Below are 10855 nucleotides of genomic sequence, written 5' to 3'. Positions count from 1 at the left end.
AGAAACACGGCATTGAGTGGGTGTATCACATCCCCTACCACCCACAAGCCTCTGGAAAGATTGAGAGATATAATGGTCTGTTAAATACTATGTTGAGACCGTTGGGCAATGGGGCATGGAAGCATTGGGATATAAATTTAGTAGAAGCCACTTGGCTGGTTAACACCAGAGGATCTCCTAAGCATGCTGGTCCTGCCTGGACAAAACCCCTACGTACTGTGGGAGGAGATAAGGTCCCCAGAGTGCACACGGGGAAGTGGCTGGGGAGGGTGGTGTGGATTGCTGCTCCCTTGGGAGAAGGCAAACCCATTTGTGCGTTTGTTTTTGCTCAGGGACCTGGGTGTACTTGGTGGGTAATGTGGAAGGATGGGGAGTCTCGGTGTGTGCCTCAAGGAGAGTTAACCTTGGGGGGAAAATAATCTGTGATGTGAGTCGTATGTTGTAGGAAGTAATGTAGCAGGAACGACCCGAGCCGATGAAGAGTGAGTTTTGCAAGGAACCAGGGGTGCGTGCAGCGATGACCCAAACCAAGCTGGTGTCAGTGCCCAACAATCGAACATGCTGCTTCTCCTGTCATGAGCACCCACCTTGAAAGATGGGGCTCGAGTCATAGCCTGTTCTTTTGAACATTTGGAGGAGCGGAGGAAACCCATGGAATGACAGAATAGTATCTATCTGTTAAAGGACAGGGAATAGTAGTTAATGAGAATGTATAAATCTGTATGCTGGGTATAAAGATAGTTTAAGTATGTAGTATAAATTGTAAGTGTTGGTAAGAAGACATATCGGTAGTCCTCATTCCCTGTGATCACCTAGTTGCCTGTAAGGAATGTGCTGAAGCACTTAATAAATGCCCTGTGTGTTGTACAAATATTATGAAAAGACAGGAAACTTTTATGTATTAGTGAAATACACAGTACTGTGGGTGCAAACGTTTCCTGCTTTATTGCTTTTATACATGTAATGCCATAACAGACGGTTGGGTGTTTGGCAGTCTAGCACACATATTTATGAAGCATCTCACTTTAGGGATAATGTAAGCAATAAAGCTTTAATCAGCACTCTGAAACATGAGTTGACTGTCAGAAGCTGCTAGATTTTTGTTTATAACACTCATATTCAACTGCCTCCTTATTACTCTCCCTACTTTTTGTGGTTTTACTTCAAAGTTGTAACCTAAAATAACTATTGCTGAATTCACAGGTCTTCTATTTCTATGAGTGTTCACACTTACATTAGTTTATTATAAATGTAGAAGTTAAAAAAATACTCATCCATGAAATGGCATGGGAAAACTGAGAGTTCTGATTGAGTAGTAGTAGTGATGCTGCATTTTTCTCCTCACTGCATTGGGTCTGGCCGGGATGGAATTGTCTTTCCCCCTAGCAGCCCTCCTAGCGCCGTGCTGTGTATCGGTAGCTGGAAAGGTGTTGATAACCCAGCAGTGCTCCGGCTGCCGCTGAGCAGTGCTCCGCAGCATCAAGGCTGTCTCGCCAACAGCCCCCCCTCACCAGCAGGCTGGGGGTGGGCGAGGTCTCGGGGGGGGGACACAGCCAGGACAGCTGACCCCAACTGACCAAAGGGGTATTCCAGACCATAGGACAGCTGCTCGGCAATAAAAGCTCCGAGAAAGGAGGACGAAGGGGTGGGGGGGGCATTCGTTATTATGACATTTGTCTTCCAGAGGAACCGCTACGTGTACTGAAGCCCTGCTTCCCGGGAAGTGGCTGGACATCGCCTGCTGATGGGAAGTAAAGAATAAAATCTTTTGGGTTTTTTTGCTTCCACATGCGACCTTTGCTTTTGCTTTATTAAACTGCCTTTATCTTGACCCACAAGTTCTCTTCCATCTTATTTTCTCCCTCCCATCCAGCTGAGGAGTGACAGAGAAGCTTGGTGGGCACCTGGTGTCCAGCCAAGGTCAACCCACTACAAAACCTCTTTTGTATTTTTAGCAGGTAGTAAGCTGGGACACAGACAGCCAGGCTCAGAGGGCCGGGGAGTCGCAGACCCAGGTACTTCCAGGCTGTTTGTTTAACCCCCCTTGCGCGGTCCCGTTAACGTGACTGACGGTGGTCTGAACCACGTCCCTGCTAACGGCCCAGCTGCAACGGGCCCGTGCCCGTATCAGAGAAACCACCGTCACAGGCGGCAAAGGGCTGCGCCCGCCCTCCCGTTCGCTCTCTGGAAAACGCCAAACAAGCGCACACAGCCGTACAGCCAACCGCCACTCCTCCCCTCCGTTTTGTCGGCCGGACCCATCGCCCGTTTCCCATCCCACACGGTTCCCATCCCGCCTGGTTCTTTGGCGTCATTTTAAACAACGCGAGGCCCATCTCCTCGAAACCACGTCAACGCCAGGCAGCCGCCGCTGCGGTTTAACAGGTTTTTGGGCCCCCCTGACGTGACCCGTTCCCCTCCGTGGAGTTTCTGGCGAAGCCAAAAGGGTTTGGTTCCGTGAGAGGAACACGCAACGGGCTCGCTCTCCTCACGCGTGTTGCTTCTGCAAACGAAGGCTGCGGGAGGGTGGATTTCTGAGGCGGTTTTCTGAGGCGGATTTCTGAGGCGGTTTTCTGAGGCGGATTTCTGAGGCAGATTTCTGAGGCAGTTTTCTGAGGCAGTTCTCTGAGGCAGTTTTCTGAGGCGGATTTCTGAGGCAGTTTTCTGAGGCAGTTTTCTGAGGCGGATTTCTGAGGCAGTTTTCTGAGGCGGTTTTCTGAGGCGGTTTTATTCTTTCTCGGTCCCTCTTTTCACCCCCCCCCCGAAGCACAAAGGGCGGAGGTTCACGCCGTGTGACAGGAATCCCCTGCGCTCTGTGTGTGTGTGTGTGGGGGGGGGGTGTCTCGCTCCCGACCCGCCAAACGCTCTCTGACGTCGCCCGTGACGGAGCAGCCCCGCCGGGCACGCGGCGGCGCTGAGCGTGGCTTCCCGCCACGACGCTACGCGCCCCCGCCGCGGAGAAGGAAGGGGGGGGGGAGGGAGGAAGGCGGTGCGCGCCGCCGACGGCCGCGCGAGCCTCGGGAACGGAGCGGGGCGGGCGCGCGCGGTCACCTGACGCAGCCGCCGCCGCGGCCGCCGCCATTTTGTGCGGGGGGTGTAAATGTGAAAGGGAAAGCCGGAGCGCTGCCCGCGGAAGGAGGCAGAGCGGAGCGGGGCCGGGGCCGAGGCCGGCGGCGGCCAGCCTGTAGCCGGCGGGGCCGGGTGTCGAGGGGTCGCCGGCGCACCGCGGGGCTGCGGCCGAGAGGAGCCGGTGAGGCGGAGCCCGGCGAAGGACTCCCTCGCCGGCGTCGCATCGGAGGGGGCTGCCGGCGTCCCTTTCCCCCCCCACGGGGAGGCCGCGCTCGCCTCCCCGGCCGCGGGGGGAGCCGCTGCCCCGGCCTTGCCGCCCGCTCGCCCGCCGCGGCGGGTCCGCGGGGGGAGGTCAGGGGGTGAGGAGCCGCCGCCGCCGCCGCCGCCGCCAGGGCCGCGCCGACGATGTCGGGACAGTCGATCACCGACCGCATCACGGCGGCGCAGCACAGCGTCACCGGCTCGGCCGTCGCCAAGGCTGTCTGCAAGGCGACGACCCACGAGGTGATGGGCCCCAAGAAGAAGCACCTGGACTGTGAGTAGGACCTCCGCGGCCGGACCCCCTCCCTTCGTTCGTTCGCCCGCCGGGCAGCCGCTTTGAGCCCCCGGGGCGGCCGTTCTCCCGTGTGTCTGTGGTAAACCTGGCTGGTTTGCTCTTCATAACTTATTTTTCGGGGCGGGGGGAGCTTTCTAGCACCCCGTCGCGCCCGGGAAACAAAAATAATCCAAACTCGTGAACGCTTCCCGACGAGAGCTTCTTGGCTTGTGTGCTCTGGAGACAGCAGTGCTGCTTGTTAGTCTGGCACCTGGGGAAAAGGTGGGTTAAGTGGTGTGGTTTTACAGTTGTGAGCGAGGAGGTACGTCTTTAAGCGCTCTTCCGTCCTTCTGTGCATCTGGTGGAGTGCAGCCACTTAAGTATTTCTAACATTTCCCGAAATATCATAGCTTTCTGTCTTATGGCTCTTGAATATGAGATAAAAACCCTTGAAGTGAAGGGAAAGGCGAGGGTGGACCAAAACATCTCTCCAGAATTGAGAGTATGTTGCCACTGATATATTTAATATGTTGAAACCCCTTTCTGTATACCAAAAGTTGCAGAAAGCTACCGTTGATAGCCACAAAAGTACCAGTGGTGTTGCTTTGCTTCAGGTTTTAGTAACTGGATAGCAATTGAAGCTACTGTTGGACTGCTCAGAAATTCACTGAATGCTTCAAACCTTGTAGATTGTGGGCTATACCCATTCACCACCTATTAAAAGTGAAGTAAGTGTGTGTGTTTCCATTAGGGAGAGGGAAGAAGACGTGAAGCTTTATGCTGGTTTCTTCAAAGTCAAGGGAGCAGGCTGGTAGTTTTGTGGGACTCGTTCAAGTTGGTGGTACCAAAGGGAGTCTGCTGTTCAAGCTCTTGGAAGAAGCATATTCCGTTATATGGTTTGAGGATAGTTTGGCTTTCTGATGCTATGGTACTCGTCTGCTAATACAGACCCCTTGCGTGAGAGCTTTTGCTGTGGATCAAGTAGTTAAAAAGAACCAAATGTACGTCTCCTTCGTTATTGATCTGAATGAGTGGAATCCAGCTGAAGTAGTGAGTATTGCAGCTACTGTGTTGAAAGTAAAAGCCTTAAAACTCGGTAACTGTCAACTTCTTTTCTTAAAGATACCTTTTTGAAGTTACCTTATTTTATCTTGTCTTGTGTTCTGCCTGTGGTAGCACGACTTAATGAGGTAACCCTGAAGTCCAGAAATGGCAATGTAACAGGAAGCCAGAAAAGTGGTGACAGTTTGCTCAATAGTTTGAAAGCTTGTGAAGCTTAAGCGATGTAGTGTATTGTTTGAAAATATCCTTGAAATAACGTCATCTACTGTAAGTTACCCTTGCAAAATAAGAAAATGGAAACCTGGAAAAACTCTTTCTCTTGAGAGTAACAGAAATAGAGGTTGCCTTTTGACTATCAAATTCCTTTGAATATCTTTTGATACAAGCCTGTTCAGAGGATACAAACCTGTTTAGAGCTGTCAGTCTCCTGAAGGTCCCCTTCTGTGCCAGATGAGTTCTGTGTTTGGTGTAATTCACTTTCTCGGGCTTTGGTCTAAGACAAACAAAAAGCTTGTTGTTCTGACTTGGTATCTAAAATCAAGGAACGTGTTGGTGGGGCGGGTAAAAAAAAAAAAGGTGTGAAAGATGGTACCACAAATATCTCTGTAAGGGGTTAAAAAAAAAATGAATCCCCATGAACATTCTCCAGTCTTCATTGAGTATACCCAGGCGCTACTTGTCAAACATCTGCAAGCCTTTGCGTGGCACTTATTTTTTCACTTGCACACAAAACTTACTTGTATTAATGCAAGTAGGTAAGATACTAGTTTAAATACTGTAATCTCTGGAAAATTCATACAATGCATTTTCGAAGGTACAGTGCAAGTACTTTCCAATTTAAGTAAAATATGAAGGAAAACATAGCTTGGATTTAATGCAAAACACTACTAGTTGCACTTTGGTCGCTCTGTGTGTGTGTGTCATTCAAAATGCTACACCATCTGGTATTACTTGTAATTGCTGCTCAAGAAAAAGCTTCACCAAGAACGTGTCTTTGGGAGCTGCTGTAGTTGTATTGGGGATCATGGAGGAGTATCAGTTTGTGCACTCTATTCGGATTAATTCTTAAAATCCCCTTATTGCCAAGTTTCCTCAGCAAGAAAAAATATAACGTTACAATATGGGTGTTTACGGGAAGATGTTACATGTGCAGATTCTTGGGTTTTGTCTGGCTACTAACTGCTGAGTAATGTAGTCGTATTTTTCTTGAAGAGCAAAAAATAAACCAACCCAAAAACAAACAACCCCCCCAAAGCTCCCAAACCCTAAGCAATGTCAGTGGGAATACTTGGGGTTTTTTCCTTTTAAAGTAGGTCACAGTGTCCTAAATAAGTCAGCATATCTATTTCCGTAGTAGTTTGTAATATTTTAGGATAACGTAAAATGTTATACAGAGGCTGATCTTTTCTCTTAGTGGAGTACCTGAAGGTCTCATCTCTTTTTCCCCAGTGTGGGTTTTCTAACTTCCCCTCAGCCTTCTGAGTTTGGGTTACAGTGGAGTGGGGCTAGATGCTGCTTTTGGTGACGTATCTCTTTTTGGCTAACTATTGAAAAGCCATGATAAAACAAGAATAAATTAAAGCTGTAGCCAAGATGGTAACTGGCAGAGTAGACTTGCGTGTAGACCAAAATTTAGAAAAATACAAACCCCTAAATTAATTGCATCTTAAACTTTCAAATGAATGCAGTAATAGAGGAAAAAACAACACCTGTTTAACTTGTATACAGCCCACTTAAGAAGCACAGGGGAGGGGAAGGTAGTTAATGTTACTCATCAAACTTTAAACTCCTGTACATATACAAGCTTTGGAAATCTTGTAAGAAGTGATAATTTGGGTACTGTAAAATTGTATTATGTAACAGAATTAGGCTCTTAAGCCTTTTGTTTTAGGAGAAAGTTCAGGTCTCCACAAAATCATCGCAAGCTTTAAGGTTTGCCAATGATGTCACATTATGACTGTCACAGGTTTCGGTTGTTTTTGTAGCTGCCTGTTCTTACTTTTGGCAGCTAGAGCTTATGACTGTCGGGTGAATGCTGATGCAGTGTGGTTCTTGCAGAGATATGGTCGTGATATGGTATGAAGAAACATTCTTGAACTCTCCCGCAGGCGGTAAGGTGGCTGTCTTTTAATTTGAAGCTCTTCAGTGATCTGTGAAGCTTTTCAATACAGTAATTGAGGAAATTTGACTTCAATAGAAAAATAGTTAATGTTTTTGTAATCTATAAATGTGAATTTTATTTAGAAATTGCTTAAAGCTTTTTAAAAAACCTTGTGGGATGTTGCATATCCTCGTTTAGTGGGGGACTGGGACAGAATAGCTGAATTGCTTTGCTTCTGGTAAAGTAACTCTAAGTTCAGATTTAGCTATTATAGAGATGAAACTTAAAGATTGCTATCCAATCTGCACTACAAGAGCTCATAGGCATAAAAAATATTTGTATCAGTCAGGTGCTGTCTTATATTTCAGTCTTCCAGCAAGAATTGTTGCATTCCTTAGGCTAGCTACATGGAGAAAGTTTGCTCAAGTGGCTCTTCTGTTGTCTGATCTATAGTTTAAGGTTCAACTTCCAAAAACAAAATGTAAATTTTTTTTGCAAGGCTGCCAGGGTTAAGGAAAGTGGTCTTAATTCTTACATCTGTCTTAGAGCAGTTTCAGTCCTGTGACAAAATGGAAGAAAGATGGGAATATTAAATCATTATAGTTGTCTTTAACTTGCAGTTCTCTTGAGGGAAATATTCTTGAATCAAGAAAATGATGACTTTCTTCTTACTTGAAAGTTGAAAATTACGCCAGTTTTTATTGGTGCCTGGCTGAGAATTTTCCAAAAACCTGTGGGTTTTGTGGTTTTTTTTGTTGGTGGTGGTTGTTTTTTTTAATACCTGGATTTATGCATGTTGTTCTCCAAAGAGCTGTATGGTTTCATAGATGATGTGCCAGTATTTCAGATGAGCTGTGGAAGACAAACCCTCAGTACTCTTCTAGGCAGTAAGATTTCCACAGCTCTTGCAGCCTGCTAGAAAATCCCAGTGGTATTCTTCTGGTTTAAAGCTTTTTTCCCCCCCCCCCCCCTCCTGTGTGATGTTAACATGTTTCTAAATTCCATTCTAGAAATAGCACCACAGTTTCACTTGCAGTTGAAATGATTCCTCTGGGTAATTGGCAAAATGCTTTGAGTTGTAAAGTGTTTATATAAGTAGTGCGATAAGAAAATGAGTGTCACTTGCCCTACACATCTCACTCCAGTTTTTGCTGCCAGCATCCATGTTACAGTTGCCCAACTGTCAGTCTCTCAGGTACATGTGTTCCTTTATACTTCAGATGTGTGGTGTTAATAGCCTCTTCCTCCTTTGCTGCCAGCTGTAAGAGATTGATACAGTTGTTTCTATGCAGATATTCCTATTGTAGACTTGGAAGAATCGTACTGAAGAAATGACACTTGCTTTTTTTGTTATGTATCTCAATTGCTAGGATTCAAACATGATGCTAACTTTATTATTACTAGCTGTAAAATAGTAATTAAAACATTGCCTTGAGTAGCATTATTAACAAGTCTTTTTAAACTTAGGTGTTTTGCAATACACTAGGAAAGTCCAGTTTTGGCCTATAAAATGCACGGAGATTTTTTTTCCCACTGTTCATTCTTAGTATTTTAGAGACATTTTGTTTGCCTAAGCATGTGTTCTTCAATATTGGCAACTGTTGGTTTATGTGTTTCATAATGCATTTCATTCAAGGAGATTTTGAAACCAAAGACCACAATTGTGCTAAGTACCCTCAATAAAAATTTTCTTCGGGCGAGCCAGTATGTATCATCTTCAGCACGAGTCTAAAGTGCATGGCGCTTGCAGCTCGCTCAGGTCCTCTAATCTCAACCACAGCTTGAATTAGACTCTTGAGTAGCCCTACATATGTGAAATATTTCATTTTGGTTGCCTCTTAAAATGATCAGGCTCACATCTTAGAGAAGCAAGTAGCACATACTGGAAAACCTTACTAGCACTTTCAAAGAATTACTGGAATTGCACTTTTCAGTCCCATGGAACCACACTTGTGGAATAAAACGATAACATATGAGCTTCTCAAATGCATCAGAGGTCTATCAACTTTCACTCTGTTACTGTCACTTGACAGAAGACTTGTTTTAGTCTTGTGTACCAAAGCAGAAGGCAGAACCAAAGCAGAACTACCTTCTGAAGGTAGACATCTGGATGGCTTTTTGTGGTAGTAAACCTTTATGATGGCATGATAAGCCAAAGTTTGTTTTTATGGATGTGTGGCTTAAGGAGAGGTGATCAGTTACAGCACTTGATGTAGTTGCTTACAGTAGGATTTCTGTCACGTTGTGCCTGAGCAGCACTGTAAGAACACATTTGATATCAGTGTTAGACATAATTATATGCAAGGGATCTCCCAGGTGTTCAGCATCTACTGGCACATCTGCTGGTAGACCTTAGCTTGAAGGAAGGTGACAAGATTGAAATCTCTGTGGAGAGTGCTGGCAAAATAGGAATGAAATTAGCTTGGCTAATTTGAGAGCAGAAAGCTTTTTCTTTTTAACCTGGGTCTTCCCTCCCAGTTTGCATGTATTATTTAATAAGCACTGTTAATATTGAAAATCTTAAGTGAAAAATTTTACTTGCTTAGTGGTCGTGTGAAGGAAAAGGACTTTGTGCAGAAATAATATTTTTGATAAGCTTATCTGTGTGGTCCTTGACCTCAGCAGATCAATGGAATTTCTTTAACTGTTACCTAGTAGTAATGTTATAGATACTGCTCTGTGTAGAGTTTGGGGGGGTTTTGTTGGTTGGGTTTTTGTGTGGTTGGTTTTTATAAACTGAGAATACCACTTGTAACATTTCTGTGCTGTTTACAGATGCTTCAGTTACATGAAAAATACTGAGCAAGATCTAACAGCAGTGTCTTTATAGACTGTTTGAATTTAGGAAGACTTATTTGCCTTACTGTGTATTGAAAGAATTACTTAGAAATGTCATAACAAAGTTCTCATTCAGTAGATGAGGCTGTTGAATTAAAATTCAAGTTTTCTCTGTGTATAAATTCTGGAATTGGGAGTTGCTTCGATATATGGGGCAATAATTGTCTGTGGACTGTTTAGACTTTTAGAAATTTAAAAGTGCTTCTTAATTTGAGACAGCACCTGATGATGATACAGCTGTGAGTGATGAGCAGCATCTATCAAATGACTTGGTTTTTGAGAATCTTCACATTTGTAAATATTGAAATATTTTAATATTATTCAACAATAAGGTGTTGATGTATAGCTTGCTTAAAACTTTTCAGGACTCTTCTTTTTGCGCAGTTATTTTAGCAGTTTTGTGTGTTACCAATAAGGATGAAAGTTTTCATCCCAACTTGCAGGTTTTGTACATATTTAGAAACCTTTGACATCAAAATGAAATTAGTAACTTACTAGAATTTGCATTTTATAGCTTTCTACCCCGACAAGATACTATCTGAAACTCTTTACTCTGTTAAACTTAATCTGGTTAATAAATTATTCTAAACAGTGATCCTTAATCAAAGGACTTTATGTTCTTAATAAACAGATCTTTAATTAAGATATATCTGTAATATATTCTGTGCACTAGAACAGATATAAAGTCTAAGTGCAATATTTCTATGAAGTATTTTGTCCCGAACTATCAATGTGTGATCTCTAAGTTCATGTTTAAATTGCTTATGATATCGTAGTCTGTCCTCTACGTACTGCTAATAAAACAAATAAGTTGGCTATTTCAGTGGTGCCAACACCTCAGCATTCAGTTGTTGCCCAGCTTCCCAAGCACCCACCCTTCTTCAAGTACTTACACAGACAAACCACATAAACAGCAATGCTGCTCTGCAACCAACAGGCTGCTCACAGACTTGGCTTAAATAAGAGGCCACAAAGGAAGCTTTTCAAACTAGACATTTGTTTTACTGGCCTTGCCCAGTCCTTAAGGTGTACTTTGATCGCACCTGAGCCAAATTTAGCTCAGAGAGAGAATAAATGTCTAATGTACATGTCTTAAGGGGTTTAGAATAACCCTGGATTCAGTTCTTAGCTGTTTTCTCAGCAAGTGCCTTCACTAGCATTTTCAGGCAGGCTTTTTTCCCATGTATCTGCTGGAGCCTATTATGGTTTTGTAGCAATACTCAGGCAGAGGCTTGAAGCTCTCTGTCTGT

General features: G+C 44.6%; 1 protein-coding gene across 5 annotated transcripts in view; it reads left to right on the top strand.

Annotated features, from left to right (window-relative positions):
* Positions 1 to 3072: 3072 nt before the first annotated feature.
* LOC126050390 (phosphatidylinositol-binding clathrin assembly protein-like) overlaps positions 3073 to 10855 on the top strand; it is a 34083-nt gene continuing 26300 nt past the window's right edge. For 2 of the 5 annotated variants that reach the window (XM_049828234.1, XM_049828233.1), the window contains exon 1: positions 3075 to 3604. In XM_049828234.1, the coding sequence (XP_049684191.1) occupies positions 3475 to 3604 (130 nt within the window). In that variant the 5' untranslated portion in view covers positions 3075 to 3474. Of the gene's footprint in view, positions 3605 to 10855 lie in introns of all 5 variants that reach the window. The other 3 variants (XM_049828232.1, XM_049828231.1, XM_049828235.1) reach the window with 3 other exon arrangements.

The sequence above is a fragment of the Accipiter gentilis genome, chromosome 24, assembly GCF_929443795.1.
Source record: "Accipiter gentilis chromosome 24, bAccGen1.1, whole genome shotgun sequence".
Taxonomy (NCBI): domain Eukaryota; kingdom Metazoa; phylum Chordata; class Aves; order Accipitriformes; family Accipitridae; genus Astur; species Astur gentilis.
Note: the sequence above shows the minus strand (reverse complement) of the source record. Positions and strands in the feature narration are given on the sequence as shown.